At 32.8% G+C, this 21,799-nt stretch overlaps 1 protein-coding gene across 2 annotated transcripts in view; it reads right to left on the bottom strand.

Annotated features, from left to right (window-relative positions):
- The window catches only part of LOC140441680 (uncharacterized), a 198,634-nt gene extending 177,520 nt beyond the window's left edge, over positions 1-21,114 (bottom strand). For both annotated transcript variants that reach the window (XM_072532550.1, XM_072532551.1), the window contains exon 1: positions 20,944-21,114. In XM_072532550.1, the coding sequence (XP_072388651.1) occupies positions 20,944-20,948 (5 nt within the window). In that variant the 5' untranslated portion in view covers positions 20,949-21,114. The remainder of the gene's footprint in view (positions 1-20,943) is intronic.
- Between the last annotated feature and the right edge of the window lie 685 nt (positions 21,115-21,799).

Genomic DNA, 21,799 nt, shown 5'->3' with positions numbered 1-21,799 from the left:
ACAATAGGCTGTGAGGACCTCACCATCACAAGAAGTGATTTGGTACATAATCATGAAGCCGATCCAAAAAAGCTTGAAGTAAAGATGGTAACCAATGCATGTAAAAGAAAAGCCCAAGAGAACATATCGGAAAAGCCTGCCAAAATTACAAGAACTGCTGTTGCTGAGTGTGATGCCAATTTGCTGACGGTTCCTGACATAGCTAGCATAAGAAAGAACATTTACAACTGTCGCCGTAAACTGTTACCAGGTCCGTTACCAAGAAGCATATCAGAAGTCCATAACGCGGTTAGTAATTATTCTCCTAAAACCTGTCGCAATGAAAGTTTTTTGTTTTTAAATCATCCTGAATTAAATGTAATTGTATTTTCATGCGAGACAAATATTCGTTTGTTGTGTAAATTAAAAACTTTGTATATGGATGGTACATTTTCATACAGTACCAAATATTTTCTACAATTATTTACTATACATGGCTTGGAAAATGGACATTATGTTCCTTTAGCATACTGTTTGTTAAAGGACAAATTGTCAATGACATACAAAAATTTATTTTCTTTATTAAGGTCTAAGATTTTTGAAACATTTCAATTATCATTAGAGCCAACTGAAATATTTGTGGACTTTGAAAAAGTAATTCACTGTGCTTTATTGTATATGTGGCACAATGCAAACATTAGTGGATGCAGTTTTCACTTACACCAAAACTGGTTTAAAAAAATTCAATCTTTGGGTTTGGTACAAGAATATAAGGATACAAATTCAGAAATTGGAAAATGGTTAAGGCATACGTTTGGTTTAACTTATTTAAATCCAGCAGAAGTTCAAGAATGCTTTCCTTATGATTTAATGTCATATAAACCTATAAACGCAACACTTGATATATATATGCAGATTATTTACTGGGAAATTACATTTTCGATAGCGCTCTATTTCCACCACACATATGGTCTAATCAGAATCCGTCTATTGCGAGGACCACAAATGCCTGTGAATCCTTTCATTCAAGATTTAATTCTTCTTTTTATTCAACACATCCTTCTATTTTTATTTTTATTGAAAAGTTAAAAGAATTTCAAGTAGACACTTATGTCAAAATAAATAGTTTACATATACCAGCAAAAATCAAAGATACTACTGTTAAGGCTAAATTGGCATTTTTTGGAGAAAATGATGGATAAACTACGATCCCAACAAATACGTAGGTTAGATTTTATAAAAGCTGTATCTTATCATTCCTATAATAGCAAATAAATCATTGTATACAAGTATATTAACGGTAAAATGTACAAAAATTAGGTACTAGTTGTATTATATTTAGATATTATTACAGTTATAAAGAAATAAAATGCACATTACTTTTATTAAAATAAATAAATTAATTAATTATGGTATTTTATTTATGTCGCAGCTATATTTATTTGGTGTCGAATATACCTGTAAGATAAAAACGGGAATTGGGGCTGGTGTCGAAAATTGCCATTAAATTTTAGTCGCTACCTGCTTAGTGTCGAAATTTCCTACGCCCTTTATATGTAATCTTTGGGAACCTATAAAAACTACACTTACTATTTTTGCTATTATTAGCACAATTAAATACGCAATATGTATTTGCACACATTTTTGATAAAATTTATGCGTAAAAAGGGAGGTCTAATTTTGTCACATTTCGCCGATACGCACTCTGGCATCGTTTCAAAGTACCCCTACCATGGTCACGCAAGGAGCGAATACAGTTAAAAAAACCTTATTGATGATTTTCATTTTTTTTTTAAATAAATGTGAGAAATAAAAAAAAGAACTAGTAAAATCTTGATGTTAATACACAGTTGGATAGGTGTAGTAGGTATCTATGTTGACGTATAACTTATTTCATTCTCTTTAGTTTTAAAACAAATCTCTATAGACAGTTTTTGGGTATAGGTACATGCTGACTGTTGTTCGTTCATAACTTATCTAGTTATGAACAGTAATAACGTTCATAACTTATCTAGTTATCCAGTACAAATCTCGTCTTATTAATTCCAAATACTATTCGATGCACGATATCTTACTAGTATTGAAATTATCCACTCACTATTGGTACTTTTTTAACAAAATATTAAAAAAATTATTTATATAATCATTTTCGTAGCGAACTGTTGGTTAACACTATCCAACACCAATGAATAAAACATTAATTGGAATTGCAAACAAACTGTCAACTTTAGAGAGCTTTATTTACACACTACTTATTCATGCTCATGGTTTTAATGTCATCCTTCCGTCTAGTTTATGTTTTAAGATATTCATGGCATAATTCTATTTAGCATTTAAACGTTTTGTATTTGTTCACCGAGAATGGAATTGCTTTGTTTTTCCTTTCGATGATAAGTTTATTATTCGAATAAATTTTGTTAGGAAAACATTGCATTGTGTTATAACGGAATGGTCTGACAATAGGGCTTTATACGACGATTTTAATTACTGGATCTTTTGTACCATATAAAAAAATATATTTGAAAATAAATAAAATATCTGGTTATTTCTGTTTTAATAAAAATGCTTTTATAATTTTAATATGAAAACGCTTACTATAATTATTATATCTATATGTTACGAGCAAAGCCCGAAATTGGACAATCCTAGGATTGTACGGAAATTATTGTCCACTTCTAGCATTGTACCCCCAAACTGTACAATGTCCGAAATGATCAAAGTTGAAAATTATTATTGAAACGCTCATCGATTCGTCTTGATTATTATTGACAAGCGACACACCAAATCAAAAATCGAACATTTCTTATTAATTATTTGATATTTTTATATTTTCTATTTAAGATCTATAGAGTTATTCTTTTTCGAATCGTCAATGTGATAAAAGGCTGTGTCAAACCAAAATATAAATAATAAGAATTTGTTCTGCAATAGAGTAATAATGTGAGTGAAACATTATAAAGCTTCAAGAGATAGGTACATCACTATATTATAATATAGGGAAGATGTCTGTGAATCCATATCTGTCATATTCTCCCAAACTTTGACGAATGACTACTTATTGAAATTCGAACATTGTACAGCAATTCTTTTATACAAAGTCCGACGATTATGTCTATTTCGGAGATTGTACAGTAAAGGGGTACAATGCTAGAAGTGGACAAAATTTTCCGTACAATGCTAGGATTGTCCAATTTCGGACATTGCTCGTAACATATATAAGGAAATTTTAAAGGCATCATTTGGGTCATAGACCTTTTCATACTGCGACCTGACAGATTTTTTACCCACTAAATATACTGTTACGGCAGTTTTGTGAGATTTAGTCCGTACAAAAAAGTCTTTTGACCAAAAAGAAGAAGTATTAAAAAAATCTAGAATGGTCGAGATGTCATCGAAATCCCGAAATTTCTAGTAATATCTGGAACGTCAGAAAATATATTGGTTTTAGGATGAATTTGTAGATTAATATTTTATTTTCAGTAGTTAATAGATTTGACTTTTTGCGTAACAACCAATACATGTTCCTTAACTTACGACCCACTTGTTTTCGCTTAGTAAATATATACTTCCTCCTTATTAATCTTCTGTCGAACTACATACCTATTTGACTTCCTCACCTTGTGGGATTCCTTTACCGTTTAAGGTTACAGTTCGAGATGTTTCCCTACGCGTGGTAAATATTTGTTTTCATTTAGTTTTACTCTCCATTTTGTCATTTATTATTGTATTTTATTTAAGTTATTTTGTAGGATTTCTGAGACTATTTTGGGATTTTAGTTAGATGATAATACTGCTATAGGGCGCTTCTTTGGGGTACCCCAAATTTGTTGAAATAGGTCCAGATGCGGTCGTTGCATATGCGGTCAAGGTAATTTTCGTTGCAAAAGCGGCCAATTTAAAACACTTTGGCAGGTAACGTTGCACTTGCGATCAGACTTTTTACTTAAAAGCTAGAAATCCAATAAGGTCGTAAAATAGTAACCACCCGAGTTATTAGCAGGCCCCGTCGACCCTATTAAAGTATTTTAATCCGCTTATCTATATTTTGATCAATAGGTAATGAAAACAGTAATGACTAAACCACAATAATCCCCTCATTACGGATTTTTGGAAAGTTTGTATTTGCCTAATTATAAAGGTTGGAGAGAGAATTACCAAAATCTAAATATAAAAACAAATGCATATTATTTGTATATTGTTAGTTTGAGAGATTGTTTAGTGCAGTATGTAACAACTTTTAATAATGGAAAATTGTAAAGTGATTGAAACCACCAGGGAAAAACCTTCTGCTATTCACGCTGGATATCAGTATTGAAAATATAGGAAAAATAAGGAAGATGTTGTAACTTGGGTGTGTAAAAGAACGTCAACATAACTGCAAAGGGAGGATGAAGACAAATCTGACGGAATTACTCGAAGTCAACCAACATACCTGTGTCCCCAATGTAGCTCTCTTAGAAGTAAAAAAGGCTACGTACATTTCAAAAAAGGGAGATCGAGAAGAACACATTCTAACCCCAGACATTTACAGGGAAGAGTTCGTAAAACTATTTACAAAAGAACCCGATTGTGAGTAAAATTCCTTTGTATGTCTCACGTAAGTCTACACTTTGTCGTTCAAGTTTTACACATTTACAATCTGTTGTTGGACCAGAACCAGTGTCGTCTGTTGAAATAGATATTCCACTGGAAATGTTGACATTAGAAGATGGTCAGAGTTTTTTGTGTTTTGACGACACTGAAAAAGGAGAAAGAATTTTATGTTTTTCGACTTCGAAAGCAAAGGAAACGTTAGACACAAAAACAGATTTTTTTGTCGACGGTCCATTTAAGAGCTCCTCCAAACAGTTTACATAAATATATACAATGCATGTTGATGTGGGCCGCACTGCCAACGAAACAAGAATTGTTCCTGTGTTGTATGCGTTTCTACCAAACAAAAAAATGAAAACGTACTGTTTGTAAGAAAATGGAAACCAACAACAGTGACTCTTGATTTTGAAAATGCTGTTATTCAAGCTTTCAAAACTGTTTTCCCAGATATTAGACTGCATGGATGCAACTACCATTTTAATCAGTCAATAAATTTAATTTTTTAACATAAATTGTGGCTTATTTCCCATTAAACTAGTACATTGTATAAGTTGCCACAAAGAAATAGCTTCAGAACAATTTTAGTGCACATGTTCCCACTAACCTCTCAAAAGAAGCTTCTTTTTATATCAAAATATTTTTGCCGTAATAAAATTATTAGTAAAAATTTTCTCCTCTTATTAACGTGGTAAATATTAATTAAATCTTACAAAAATTTGGTTATAGAATTATTCATGTGATACCATGTGGTAGTAGTAGAAAAAGGGAAAAATATTTGTTTATTAGGCAATTACCGCATATGCAACGATAAAATCAACATATTTTTGTATGACCGCAAATGTAACGATAATAACAGTGATTGAAAATGCCACTACCGCATCTGCAACGACACCAATTTGTTGTATGCTTATGTATTCATTCTCATATTTTACCTGGAAGTTGTTTCTGTTGAAACGACAATGACGACATATAACTTTTAAACTATATAATAGTAATTTGTTGATAAATTCTGTTTTAGTTCACAAAAGAGACCTTTATGCCAGATTTTATCAAATGTCTGGCTTATGTCCAGGAATACCGCTGAGCAATATCTAATATTTTCAAAGTCTTCATCGATTCTCTCTCCAACCTGTTGTATTGTTGAATGTTGTTTTACGAACCCAAATTGGTGTGAAGAGTTTTTTTTTTTATAGTATAGGCGTTAGCTTAGCAAGTGTCAGCATTCAAAAACTTTGGAAAGCACTGGAAGAAAACTAATAGTATATTTTCTGGTTCTTTCCTGGCTTTAGTATTATTATCTGTCCTAATTTCCATTGTGGTAGAAAATGACCTAATCTCATTACACGCAGTGATTCTTAACCTGTGGGGCGTGTCCCTTTAGGGAGACGCGCTCTTACTAATGGGACAGAAGAAAATTCTAACAAAGACATAACAGGTACTCTTATAAGGAGCCACTTTATTAGTACTACACATGAAGTTACTTCCGTGAACCTGTTTTGCAGAGCAAAGTTTAACGAAACAGGATGTAAAATATAAAATAGACTCTATCAGTTCTTTTTCTATCTTTAGCTGCGATCTATATCTGGTCCTCAAAGTAGCCGCCGCGAAAACTTCTGTTTCGCAAAGGTAGGATGTTGAAAACGGTCATACTATACGGAACGCTCTGGTTTTCAGTGTGCAGAAAACTCATCATTTAACCCTGCTCAAAATTCAAAGGCGGATTTATCTTATTATTCTTAAACGGTTTAAGATTGTTTGTTTTCGGCTTTTGCCGTGAAGTCTATGAAGGTTTCTTTGGCAGTAGAGAACCCTTCGGTGTACTTTGAAACGGATATCCAAAAAATAATTTATCGTCGGCAAAAAATTGTCTTTTAAAATTTTTTATCAGAATCGCTAAATGATATTCAATGGTTACAAGAACAATTTTCACGTGTTGTTCAATCTTGCAAGTTTTTAATCCACATTTGAAAACATTTATATGTGTACATAAAAATATATGTGTATTGGATTCTTGAAGCTAAAGGTTCAAAATATTTAGTTTCTCGAACAAGTTAACCAAGTAGCTCAATTTCGTCAAAAATAAACCATATCGAAACATCTTGGCTTTCAGTCTATTTTCTTCTTTTATAAAAATGGCACGTGAAGCTCTTTTTTCACTTAATATACTAATACAAAGATGCCTGGACGTCAATCAAGATATATCCGCATGTTTTACTGACTATAATAAAGCATTCGATAAAGTACGACATAAACATTTAATGAATGTCCTGAAATCAAAGAAGATTGGCTACAACGACCTCAGGATCATATCAAATTTATACTATAAACAGCGAGCAAAAGTACGTGTTAACGAACAGCTGTCAGAAGAAATTGAAATTAGATGTGGAGTAAGACAGGGATGCATATTATCGCCAATTCTTTTCAATGCCTACTCCGAAGAGGTCCTGAAAAAGCTCTTGAGGGTGAAACAGCTGGAATAAAGGTAAATGGAGTTCCCATTAACAACATTAGATATGCGGACGACACTGTGATCTTAGCCGAAAACATTGAAGATCTTCAGAGACTGGTGACCTGAATAGCAGAGTATGGAAAAGAGTATGGTCTAACAATGAATGTCAAGAAGACGAAATTTATGAGAATATCGAAAACTCAAAGAAATAACGAGAATCTTCTAATAAACGAAACCAACGTCGAACAAGTGGACAAACATGCATGATTCCACAAATGATTACAATCAGGAGATAAAAATAGGAATAGAAAAGGCTAGAGCAAATTTCAACAAAATGAGAAGAGTTCTATGTACCAGGGATTTAAAACTGGAACTAAGAGTTATGTTGGCAAGGTGCTATGTTTTTTCGACTTTATTTTATGGAATGGAATCTTGGACTTTGAATGCGACATCAATGAAAAAACGAGAATCATTTGAGCTGTGGGTGTACAGAAGAATTCTGAAAATATCATGGACAGAACACGTCACAAACAAAGAGATTCTGGGAAGGATGAACAAAGAAATGGAAATTTTAAATTCAATAAAAACAAGAAAATTAGAATATCTCGGACATATTACACGTGGAGAGAAATACACCTTGCTCCAACTGATTATGCAGGGAAAGATCCAAGGAAAGAGAAGCATAGGGAGGCGTAGAATGTCATGGCTGCGCAACCTGAGAGAGTGGTACGAATGTACATCAAATGAACTTTTCAGAGCAGCCGTCTCAAAAGTCCGAATAGCTATGATGATTGCCGACCTCCGCCGCGGAGATGGCACTTGAAGAAGATAAAAACGGCAATTTCATGTGTTAATTCTAAAACACGTTGTAAAAATTCCCCACGTGATAATCATCTTGCCTCACAATAAAATAATAATGCTGAATGTTTTGGACCCATGTCTTTACAAAGTGCAGAAAAGATTCTAGTTCGTAAAGATCTCATCTATGTAATTAACTACTGCTAGAACCGTAGTTAGCTTAATATTCCAGTGGACATTTCTTTGGAAGCCAGAGCTTCTCTGTGGATCATACAGTATGTCCATGTACACGTGAAAGACTTTTATTTCACAAGCGCTTGTAGACTTTGAAATTTTCCGGACATTACACGAGCATCATCGCTACACATTCCGATGCAATTCTTCCAATCTATTTTTGCTTCGTTTATAATATAATCATTTAAGGTAGTAAGTAATGCGAGCGATGTTGCTTTCAGATCCATTGGTTTGCAGAATAGTAGTTCTTCTAATACTGATATGCCATCACAAAATCGAACGTAGACAATAAAATGAGCTTAATCAAGTTTAGATCCAAACTTGTTTTGTTCCGAGTTTGTTTTATGTTATTAAAATATACTTTGAGCCTTCTCTATCCTTATTTTGATTTGTCGTGTTAATTCATTTGATTAGTTAAAACTGTTCCTAGATAGGTACAGTTTTCTCCATGGTCTATTCGTTCATTACTTAAATCTAAGTTAATATTGTTGATACGTTTCTTTGTTATCATCATAAGGATTTTTTTTAAATTTATTGATAGACCAAACCCTTGCTTATATAAAATTACAAATAGTGTTAATTTTAGTCCAGTTATTTCATTCTCAAAGGCCTTTTAAGTATTTACCAAAAAAAGAATATTTTATCGGTTCATTGAAGATAAAATGTAAACATTAGTTAATTGAAGACAACATACAAACGTTCTCAAACAAACACAAAATTAACTTTGCGATAATCCAATGTAGACTCAGCTGAGGCTAAGCGTTCCGACGGGCGTCGGGTCAACAAGAGTATTTGTAAAGGGCGAATAAGGGATAAACAACCCCTACAGGACATCAGCAGGCCGAAGTCCGGCCAGCTAAATAATCAACTTCCTGCTGTTGGCGGCATTGTCGCCGACTGTTTTTGGGGCATTGTGTTCGAAGCCGAAAATATGCCACTCGAGATCTCGAAATCGTCTAAGGAGTTATTAACGGCCTTTGGGCGGCCAAACCTGTTGACTACCGATTGACCAAAGAATGGATTTAATCAACTTATTAATTTTGAAGTTAATCTGGTCATAACGTTTATTTGTACTGTTTGTATTTTAAAGAAAAAACAGAGAAAAATAATAAAAAATAGATAAACTTCCTGCAAAAAAAAAAACAAAAACGGTATATATATATATATATATATATATATATATATATATATATATATATATATATATATATATATATACATATATATATATACATATATATATATATACATATATATATATATATATATATATATATATATATATATATATATATATATACATATTATTTATTAAATTAACAATGCACCTAATCCTAAGACTAACCAACATTTTATATTTAACCTATTCTACATCCTAGGTATTCCCAACGGTTCACGTTAGAATCTAATAATTATTGTTTACACTTCACTGCTGTGGCTAGGTTCAATGCCCAAATTTAAACTGAAATTTATTTATTTATCAATATCACACAAGTTCAAAGGGTTTGGTGCGCTTAAGCATGTGGATCAGGTCTTGTTATCTAACAGTTTTAACACTTCCCTGTTTGTATTTTTCTGGAGTCGGTTTCCATGATCCTTGACAATCTTCTTTAATTGTTGCTATACGAATTCTTTATTTCTTCTTTAATTGTTGCTATACGAAGTTCTAGATGTAGGTCTTTGTTGCGCATATACCACAAAGCGTTGACTGTGTTTCTTAGTATTCGGTTTTGGAGTCTTGGAAGGCAAACATATTTATTCTCACTAGTTCAGCCCCATAACTGTAAACTACAGGACCATATTGGTTTGAGCATTTGTTTGTAAACTAATACCTTGTTCTTGATTGTAAATTGTAAGCTTCTACCTAATAACCAATATAACTTCTTGTACTTCAGTTTAAGTTCTTCAGTTTTCTTTCTGATATGTCACTGTCACTTTAGTTTGCTACACTAATAGTTAATATTTTAGCAAAAGCATGCTAACGCTTTGATGAATTGAAAAGCCAAATATATATTGCGCAAGAGCAGAATTCGTCAAACGCTGTGTATGAATCGGTATCGTTAGAGTTCTATAACGCGTTATTTTTGCATGATCTTGCTTTGTGAGATACTCAGATAGATACATTTTCAAACACAGAACAGCCGATCTCACACAGCGAATGTCTCTGCTTATTTTCTACCACCTGGAGTGGTAGCTACAAAAATGCCGTCTACTTTGATGGCCATGAACGAAATATGACCAACGACAATTTTACAAGTAAAAAGCTTAGGGATCAAAAGAACAGTAGCATATTGAAAAAAGCGTTTTTGGCCAATTCTATCCTTTTTTTAACTCTTGATCTGGATCATTTGTATTGGTAATTAGTTAGTCAAGGTATATGAATCTTCCTCTCTGCTCTATAAAATGACCGTTAATCGATATGTTTTTCTTTGCGGATGGGCTACTTTTGGAAATAATTACTAGTTTTGTTTTCTTTTCGTTGATTTTAATACCACACCTTTTCTGTTTCTCGCACGATTTTATCCAATCGAGTTTGTAGATCTTGCTTGCTGTCACCGGCGAGTACCATGCCATCGGCGTATCGTATATTGTTGATAATTTTTCCATTATCTTTTATGTCTTCATGTACCCTTGTTAACCATTTGTAAAGATTTGCTCTAAACAAAAGTTAAAAAAGAGACGGAATAAACCGCAACCCTGTCTAAGACCTCGTTGAATTATCATGATTTCGGTATTACCAGTGTCGGTTTTAACAAAAGTATTTGAATTTCAATATAGGTTTTGCATTATTCTGATATGATTTGGATCAAGATCTAAGCTTTTTCTTTTCTAAGCATTCAATCAATTTATATTGTTTTTTTTATTGAATTTTTTTATTTGTTTTAAAATACAATCTGTTACATACAATGTAACGCGAAATGCGATCGCGTCTCTAAAAGACCATAAAGTACCAGAAAATGATGGCATAAATGGAGAGTTGTTAAAAAAAGGAGGAAACCTTTAACACCAAAAATTGAATGACATTATTCGGAGAGTATGGCAACAACAGAAAATGCCTAAAGAATGAACTGGAAGCGTTATAATTCCCATATATAAGAAAGGAAACAAAGAACAAATCCGAAGCTATAATATGTATCTCTTATTAGCACATCAGATAAAGTGCTATCGATTATCTTGCTAAAGAGACTCACACCATATTCGGAAGATATTCTAGGCGACTACCAATATGGCTTTCGTGCTGAAAAGTCAACTATAGATCAGATATTTACTATCCAACAAATATTAGAAAAAAACTGGTAATTCTACCGCGATGTGCACCAAATTTTCACAGATTTCTAGCAAGCATATGATTTCATAACAAGAAAGTTGTGGATAGCAATGTTGAAAATGTGAATACCAAGAAAATTAGTTAAATTAACGCAAATGTGCGTGACAGACTCATATGGACAAGTAAAGATAGGAAGCAGAACATCGATGCCATTTGGTATAAATTCAGGACTTAGGCAGGGGTACCCCTTGTCACCGTTGATGTTCAATTTTGTTATAGAATATACAATAATTAAAATATCGCTGAGCTGACAGATGGATTTGTTGATCAAGGATCAAAACTGTTGCTGGCGTTTGCTGATGACTTAGATGCAGTCACGCATTTTACAAGAGATGTGAGAGAGGTCGAGGAGGAAACAGGTAGTCTAGGTCTCCGAATAAATGAAGAAAAGATGAAATACGTAGTAGTAACCAAAAATCCAAGACCAAGAGTTAGGTAGAGCATCAGTATTAATGATCACAACTTCGAAGTAGTAAAGGAGTTTAAATACCTGGGGGCGATAATCACAGCGGACAACCACATAGAAAAAGAGGTCTCAGCAAGGATAGCTGCAAAAAATAGAGCATTATACTCCCTTTCAACATTATTAAGATCGAAGCTGCTAAAAAGAAAATCTAAATTAACACTGTACAAGTCGATTATTCGCCCAATTATTACATATGGCAGTGAAACATGGACTCTCAACCAGCGGGAAATCAATAAGTTTCTAGTATTTGAAAAAAGGTTCTCAGAATATTATTTGGCCCCCAAAGAGATGAATTCACTGGGGATTGGAGAAGACGCCGCAATGCTGAATTGGTGACTCTGTATGGAACTGAAAACATAGTTAGACATATCAAGGCAAACCGAATAAGATGGGCAGGTCACGTGGTACGAGTGTTAAAGACAGTATGTTTTGAAAGAAGAGATGGTAGAAGATCAGTAGGCCGACCGAGAAAAAGATGAAAGGATGATGTTGAAGCCGATTTATCTAGAATTAGGGTACAACAATGGGAAATAGAAGCGCAAGATCGTGGAAGATGGAGGGCGATAGTGGATGCGGCGAAAACTCACCCCAAGTGGTAAAGCCAGTGAAAAAGAAGAAGAAAGTAAGAAATGAAAAATTAGTCCAAATTCTACAGACAAAAAACAAAGACAAAAGGGAGTTACAAACCATTATTAAAATCAAAGAGCACAAATTGTAATAGATTCCACTTCAGAAATTGAAGTCGGGGGATATATTATGTCTCCATACAATCTGGACGTGAAGGAATATTAATTAGAGGAAGAACTATTAACAACATAAGACATGCAGATGATACGGTGATTATGGCAAGCTGTGCTGAACAATTTTAAATAGTACTTCTTCTTCTTCTGGTGCATTCCATTACTGGAGGTTCTCTATTCTACGCCACTCTTAGTAATTGTTGAGCGTTCATACCTGTCCAAGTTCTGATATTGCTAAGCCATGACATGGCTCTTCTACCTACTCCTCTTCGGCCCTCTATCTAAACTAGTACTAAACAAGACAAATAGGTTTTCTGAAAAATATGAACTAACAATGAATATAAAAAAGAATAAATACATAATAATAAAAAAAAACAATACAATACACAAATACACATACATGTGGAATATGTACTGATAGAAATAGTTAGAGAATAAAAGTACTTGGAAACCTGGATCTCAGAATATACTGATCAAACAACACAAAGACCAGGATAGAAATAGCAAGAAATATGTTTGTAAAAATAAAAACAATTATCTGTAATAAAGATATTAGATTAGAAATGAGTGTAAGAGCTCGTGTTTTGGATACTTCAATATGGACATAAAAGCTGGATATTGAAGCAAGAACGTATAAATAAGTTACAGTCATTTAAAATAAGATGATAACGAAAAATGCTTAGAATAGCATGGACATAAAATAAAACGTACACGGAAGCATTGCGAGAAATAAAAGATGAAGATAAAAACGAAATGAAAAATATAAAAGTTATAATAATGAGGGGACTACGATATAAATTGATACAATTGATAATACAGGAAAAGATAATAGCAGGAAGGAGTATAGAAAGGAAAGTTTCACAGTTAAAACCATTAAGGGACTAGTTTAGATGCAGTTCAATACAACTCTTCAGAGTGGCGGTAGGTAAAGTAAAGATAGTGTTAATGATTCCCAACCTCCGACTGAAAGATAGCACTTAAAGAAGATTGAACAAGCCAATTGTGAAGATCTTCAATCACTTCAAAGATGCCAATCATCTTTTGGTGAAGAACTGTGAAGGCCACGAGAAAGATGAGACAATCCAAAGATGGAACTGGTGCAATACTTTCAAGAAAATAGACATTCGATGAAGAGATCAGTTAATGTAGATACCATTCTGTGTATCATCTTTATAACTCTAATCTATTAATAGTAATATGATCTATTCCAGAGGTAGGAGCAGAAGACTGAAAGCATGAAATCTGTTCGGAAATATATAAAGAAAGGTGGTGATCAACTTACTCAATCCATAAACTGATAGTACTTATATGGCAAAATGAATTGGCACTAGAAGGAAATATATCCGTTGCATAAAAAGGGTTATCAACTGGAGTGTAAGAACTGTAGAGGCATTACTCTGTTAGTATCTGCGTATAAAATCTTCGGCAATGTATTGTTTAAAAGACTTAAACATTTTACAAAGGATATTGTTGGTCAATATCAATGCGGATTTACTGCTGAAAAGTCAACTATACGTCAAAGTCAAGCCCATAGGCAGATTCTAGAAAATTTACATGAATAAAACGTAGAAACACACCATCTATTGGTCGAATTAAAAGCAGCTTATGACAGTGTAAAAAGAACTGCATTATATAATGCAATGATAGACTTTAGGATCCCACCTAAGTTGGTTAAGTTGACCCAACTAACAATGCAAAACGTGAGCTCATGAGTTAGAATTGAAGGAGAAAACTCTACGTTCTTTGACATTAATAATGGTCTAAGACAATTATTAACCACATTGATACTCTCCTATTATTTGTTTTGTGTAAGTTTCCACTTTTGCTTGGATACTTTTAACTAATATTGTGTATACCGTATCCAGCAATGCTATTCTCCTATAGTATGAGCAGTCTTGTCTATTTCCTTTTTTTATGCCGGTGTTAAGAGTGATCTATTCCAGTATATATAGCCGGTTCACAATTTGTTGATAGCTCACTACAAGTTTAACCCTAATTAGCAAACTGAAATACAGAGAGGATAGGTAATACGATATAATAGTAAAAACCAACCTAAAACTGACGGTTTAAGACGTTTTCGACTCACCCACCTTATATCTGAAGGAATACAATACCTTATAATCCTATTACGGGGGTATTTTGAATGGTTAGAGATGAACGACCAGTGTCGTTGAGTATATGATTGAAACATTTATTTGAACTAAATAAATATATTTTTTACATTGTACTTATGTAAATTGTATTTTTTAATAAAACTTATTTACTTTATTCAAAAATAAAAAGTTTCTTGCCATTTGTAAAAGATACATTTATTTAATTAGGGAAAAAGACGCCAAATGTCGCCTGGCAAAATTTCCAATGTATTTTAAATGTATCCATTATATTCGAATCCGGAGAAAACTAATAAATATTTTTGAAAAATTTAAACGCAGAATGAAAGATTACATTATTACTCAGGGCAGAAAGTCCCTGAAAACTTCTACAATGTTTATTTTAATATGTTATGTAACAGGGGTGAAAATAAAAGAGAAAATATAGTATAATTTTTAATTGAAAATATTGCATGCAAAAGAAACTTTTTATTTATTCTAAAAAATATTTCATTCTGCCTTTAAATTTTTCAAAAATGCTTTTTAGTTTTCTCAGGATTTAAAAAAAAATGGATACATTTAAAACACAGTGAACATTTTTACAGGCGACATTTTGCGCCTTTCCCCTTTAATACCCTACGATTACAACTACTATTACTTACCTTATATAATTACGATTAGAAAACTATTCAAATTCAAAATAAATAGGATCAACTTAGGAATCCGAGTCGTCTTGAGGGTTAATAATTAGGTTAATAATTAGGTTAATAATCTCTACGGTCGCATCAATTATGTTATCAAGATCCCACATTTTTTGTTCTTCTTCTATTACATGTCGTACTGCATCTTTCCAGTTTTGTTTTGTAATATGTTATAAAGACTCGTATAACAATTCACGTACAGCTTGTATTTTATATGACGTATTTTTTCTAGCCACATAACTTTTCATTTGTGCCCAAATGAGTTCAATTGGATTTATTTCGCAGTGGTAGGGTAGGGTGGGAAGTCTAAAGACTGTGATGTTTCGCCTTTCCGCCATTTTGTCAACTACGTATTTCTTGAACTTAGATTTGTGTTGCCGGGCAATTTTTAAAAGTTCTGCTTTTACCATTCCATCTTCGTAAGGCAGATACTTATTCCGCAGCCAGTCAAGAATATCCTGTTTCTTCCACGCATTCGTTGGAAGTCTTTCTACTAGTCGTGAATGATAAGGTGCATTATCTAATACTATAATTGAATTTGGTGGTATGTGTTCAATCATTTGCTCAAAATACTCTTCGAAAACATCAGCTGTCATCTCCTCGTGATAGTCTTTTGTGCTTTTGGAATGAAATTCCAACAAACCATGCTTAACAAATCCTTTTTCACGGCCAATGTGAGAAATTATTAATCTACTGCCTTTACCAGAAGGTGGGGAGATACCAGTAGACCAACCTTCCATAAAGGCTTGCCTGGAGCTTAATATATTTTTATCTGACCAATTTTTTTTAGAGTATGACCTGAGTTTACCCACGTTTCATTTTGGTAGAAGATGGACCTTTCTTCAGCCCGGAATTTTCGTATGAATTTTAGATAATTTCTTCTCCAACATCATCTTCTCCTCCCGGTCAATCAAAAGTGATTTTCGGTCTGATTTCTCCCACCGGAAATTTAATTCTTTTAAAACTTGCCACAATTTAGTTCGTCCGATATGAGGCAAATCCGGACGTCTCTAACTTCTTGTAAAATTTTGTTTAGGTTTGGTATTTCTTTTTTGAAAAAAAATCCATGAATTTTCCTTCGAATACCATTTTTGGTAAATTCATCAATTTCAATAGGCTTTTTCCCTGTCTTTAAGTGTTCGTTTGTGTTTGGGTTAGCTATACCGTGTTTTTTTCTTTCTGATAGGAACCTATATAAAGTTGACTCTCCTACGCCAGTCATGTTGGCACAACTTTCGACTATGTTGCGAACAGTGTTTGTGGGATTCTGAGAAACCAGAGCATCGTGAACATTCAGGATAATAGTCTTCTCTCTTGGTGAATAGACATACTTATTGACTGTACGCAACAGTACCGGTGTAAAACTTGATGATGAAGCCATCATAAACAATCCAACAAAACGAGCACGAGCGAAAGGTACGTATATGTTCATAGGTATATGGAATAAAAAATCACTCACGCACTGCATATAATTCGCAAAAGAAATATTCGAGACGCTAATTACTGCCGTAGACGCGGAAACACCGACGAGCCGTAAATTACATGCGATCAAAAACGTACTAAACAAAAAAATTGTTTTCGTTCGTAATAACTTCACCCTTTCAAGTTAAGTTTCGAATATAATTATATTATTAAAAATCTGGGGAATTCCATCTTAATTATCTTGGAACGAATAGTACCTTCGGATATGAATTCCAGGTTTTCTAGTAAAGTGATTAAACGCGAAGATTAGTATTGAAATATCCAAAGAGATAAGGTATTCTTATTTACAAAATTGTTAATGGTTAAATTCTTCTTTTTATTTATATAATATAATAACCAACATTAGTCGTGAACGTTTTAATTGTTTTTTTGCTAAATTATTATAAATAACAGTATTAAAACATTATATTATTATTTAATGAATAAACACCTTAGGAACGCCTATGATTTACGACCGTTTTATGAGTTTGAGGCATATTTCGTGCTCTCAACAATTTGTGAACGAAGAATAGGTATTTCCTTCCTCTCCCATATCATTTTTATCAGCTCATACAATTCTTCTGCTAATTTTTCTCCTCCATATTTAATAAGTTCTGGATTTATTCCATTTTGTTCTGGTCTTTTGTTTCCTCCAGAGATTATTTCATAGTTTAAATTTGTATCGGTACGATTCACATATTATATAGATGTACTACTGCTGTCTACATTTAGTACTTCCTTAAAATATTCCGTCCATCTATTGACAATTCTTTCTTCATCTGATATTATTTCTCAACTTTTGCTATTTATAAAAATTGTTGCTGTTTTTTGGGACTTCTTGAAAAAAATTTTACTTTGTTTTTGTAAAAATCGCGTTTTTATTTCCTCTATGTTTTTCTCAATAAACTTTCGTTTTTTTGATTACATATGCTTTTTGCAGTTTTTCTTTTCATTTTATTTTCAGTTTTATCCTCTTCTTTTCCTGTCTGTAACATTTTTTCTTTTGCGTTTTTTCTCTTATTGATAGCTTTCTTGCATTTGTCTGTTCCTCTACCTATCATCCATACTTCCTTGGGTTACATGCAGGTTATGTTTGATTATTTCGTCTGCATTTCTCTTCTTTTAGCTATATGTTTAAAGTTGCTTTTAGAGTTAAGTTACTTTGACTTTCAAATGTTTGGTTAAGTTTAGCTATTACCAGGAAATGATCATTATCTGCATCTGCTCCTCCAAGATCTTGTATCTGTTACCATTTTCTCATATTCTCTTTGAATAAACACATGGTCTATTTGATTAGTATATTTACCGTTTGCAGCTAGCCAGAAACACTTATGGAATAGATAGTACTTCTATTGTTGCTAAGTTTAGTATTTGTCCATTATCATTGGTAATTTCGTGTTTGCTAAAACTGCCTATTACTGGTTTATATATCTCTTCCTTTCCAATCTTTGCATTACAATCTCCTATTGTAATCTTTATATCCCGTTTTGGTAAAAAGTTAAAATATTATTTTATGCTTTTATAGAAAAACCTCTTTGTCTTCATCCTCCTTATCCTCGATCGCATTCAGGATGCTTATAAAATGCAATGAATGAATACAAAACGAAGAATAGCAATGACTAGATAAAACTACTTTTATGAAAATTAAGATATTTCTTTGCAATAATAATCTCAGTTTAGAACTAAGACAAAGAATGAATAAGTGCTATATTTGGTCTGACCTTTGTATAAAGCAGAAGTGTGGACACTAAAACCATTAAGTATGGACAGAATTGCAGCATTGGAAATGTGAATTTATAGACGGATACTGAAGATACCTTGAACAACAAGAAAAGCTAATAGGGAAGTAATAAAGAGGGTCAACAAAGATGGATAATTGCTAAAAACTGTTAAAACACCAGAAAATGTATTATTTGGGACATATAGTGAAGAGAAGTCCATATAGAATACTACAACTGATCCTTAAAGGTAAAATAGAAGGCTGTAGAGGCGTAGGAAGAAAACAGATTTCTTGGTTAAAAACATTCGTGAATGGACTCAGATATCAAACGCAGGACAATTATTCCATGTGGTATAAGATGGTGGTTGCCAACGTCGGATAATTCTGCTATGGTACGTGAAGGGGAAATAATACACATATAAGAAGAGGAAAGCAGAACAAAACAAGAATAAAAGAACGACGCAGCAATAAAAAATCGGACAAGATGTATGAAGTATAAAACATACTAATCAAATAGTAATTATTCTCCAGATTAAAACCGTGTTTTTTTAATGACTTATACTTAGGTAGGTTAATCTCTTCGATGTCCATGATTTCTTGAATTATCCCGTTTCTATTCACGTTAAACATATCTAAAATAACAGAGAACACCAGAATCAACCAACTATGATGGTATGGGCACGTACAAAGAATGGATGGAAGTAGTCTTACCCAGTTCTCAATGTTCTTTATTTTGCACATATGTCGTATAACCAAAGAATATAGACGCTTAGCGTCTATCTTCTTTGGTATAACTGTACTTTTAGCTCTGTTCCATTGTGTTTTACGATTTAAGTGTTTTCATCGCTGCTCTTTCTAACATCCTTTTTGTCCTGTCTGTGTCAGGTCGTGTTTCTGCCGCGTATGTTATTGGTCTGATGACTGATTCGTAAATTCTGCCCTCCATTTCTTTCCCGATATTTTTTATTTCTCCATACTGTTTGATTCTCCATATTTCCCCGCTATTTCCGTAGCTAGATAATGTGATGCCTAGATATTCAAACTCCATCACTTGTTCTATTATCTAACATTCCAGCCCCATTTACAGTAAATTTGTTGTTGTAACCATGCATTTTGTCTTTTTTGAGGAAACTAAAATGTTACAATTTTCTGGCGGTATTAAATTGGTGCAGCAAATGTTGTAGTAGTAATGTGTCGTCTACAGAGCAGTTTATTTTAAGCAGTAAATCTGTCTTATTTCATCCATAATCAGGTTAAACAATAGATGACTTAGAGAATCTTCCTGTCTTATCCCATTGTCAGCTTCAAAAGGGTCAGTTAGTTCTTCTTCCACTTTTACTTTTATTGTGTTGTTTTGGTAGATATTCCCGATCGGTTTGATTATTCCTCTTACTTGATTATTGACTCTTATTCTAGTAGCTTTATTCTATATTCTAATTTTAGAAAAAAATTTATATTTCCAAGTAACATTTCTGTTAATTTCTGCTTTTTTTTTCGAGATGGAAATCGAAACGTCAAATATTTTTATTCAAGAAATTATAAAAAAGAAAATATTTGCTTCAAATACAGTACAGTATTTTAATATGATTTGTTTTTTTTTATAGTAGGTCCAATAAACATTTATTTTAGAGTTAGTTTATGTATTATCGTGAAGTGTATGTATTCAAAATACCCATGTAGATTTAGTTTAACAGTCATAATAAATATATCGAAATTATATAGATAGGTAATAATTTTTGTAGTATGTAAATAAAGTTCAAATACAAAAGGATGACAAACACAACTAAAACAGGATGAAGAAGTTAATTACATGACACTTATTTTGTTACCAACACTATTACAATCTATATACTAAGAATATTCTCATCATAATATGAATATTCGAGTAAACATAGAGTTGAATATCAGAATTTAATAGTAATATTGTTAAAATAAATAGAAATTATTTAGGTGTGTGAAAGAACCATGTACCTACCTACTATTAAAAGCAAAAAACAATAAAACCAGTTATGACAACCATACATGTTGGTTAAGAACTTTGTAAACATGTAGGTATCTAAGTTACTATATTAAATAATAATGCCTTAGTTTCGTGAGACATGAAAGTTAGACGGAGGCATATTTGTTTAATAAATCTTAATTCATAAAAAGCATCTAACTCTCCTTTCCATTAAACACGCAAATGAATAAATTACCAATGATAGCATAAGGTAACATTTTACGTTAATCAAGCTACATTAACCGCTTTATTTCCGAATTTGCATAAAAAAATCGAAACCACAGCATATGACAAGTCAATAAACATCAAACAGAATGTGCTAATTAGCATAGTATAGAAAAGGACAGCAGTAACAAAGATTTATGATTTGTTTAGGAACACATACCTCATAAAATGGCCATTATTGGCCTGACGTTGTAGTTCCAGATCAATTTTGGGGCTGTATTCGAGTCTATTCACAAAAAGAAACAATCACAACCACTCACACAATTGTTTTTAATAGATTATAGTCCATTCACTTATTAATCTATACGTGTAAGTCTTAACAAGTCGCGGCACTCTATGCAGCCTCGCAAAGCAAGGAAAGGTAAGATTGCACTGAGCATGCGCCATCGACATCTGATTGTGTCAGCCAATCGAGCTAGGGGGAGTGGCGTGCAGCTTTATCTCTTCATGTTATGCTTGAAAAACAGATTAGACTCCGCCTCCCCATTGTCATGTTGATTTTTTGTCTCCTAGTCCTTTGTACAGGTGTTTCTGAATTGTGTGGCACATACAGTTTTTTATTTCTTATTAAAAAGAGTATGGGAGGAAACGAGGCTCTTCTTGAGCATCAATAGTTGTCTGCTCCGAAATTTGGATTCACGTAAAAAGTGTGACAGTTTATCGAATGTATTGTTACTTTAATTGGATACCAACATGGAATCTTGCTATCAGCTATCGAGAATGAACATCTGAAAATAATTTAAATATCCTTTAGAATGTTATTGACCGAAGCTAATTCCGTAATAATATTAGGTATTGGGTAGGTTTATTTATAGTAGAAGTAATGAGCTTCCTAACCGTTCTACTATCAATAAATATCCATTCATTGACTCTATCAAGAGTTTTTTTTATTCAACGTGTTATAGCCATTGATAATTAGGGCAAAGCCTAAAGTACAACACAATATCCTGTGACTTAAATAGGTACTCGATTATGAGCAAAGTTTTACAATATTTATTTTTTAAACATATAACTTT

Source organism: Diabrotica undecimpunctata, chromosome 5 (genome assembly GCF_040954645.1).
Source record: "Diabrotica undecimpunctata isolate CICGRU chromosome 5, icDiaUnde3, whole genome shotgun sequence".
Classification (NCBI taxonomy): Eukaryota; Metazoa; Arthropoda; class Insecta; order Coleoptera; family Chrysomelidae; genus Diabrotica; species Diabrotica undecimpunctata.
Note: the sequence above shows the minus strand (reverse complement) of the source record. Positions and strands in the feature narration are given on the sequence as shown.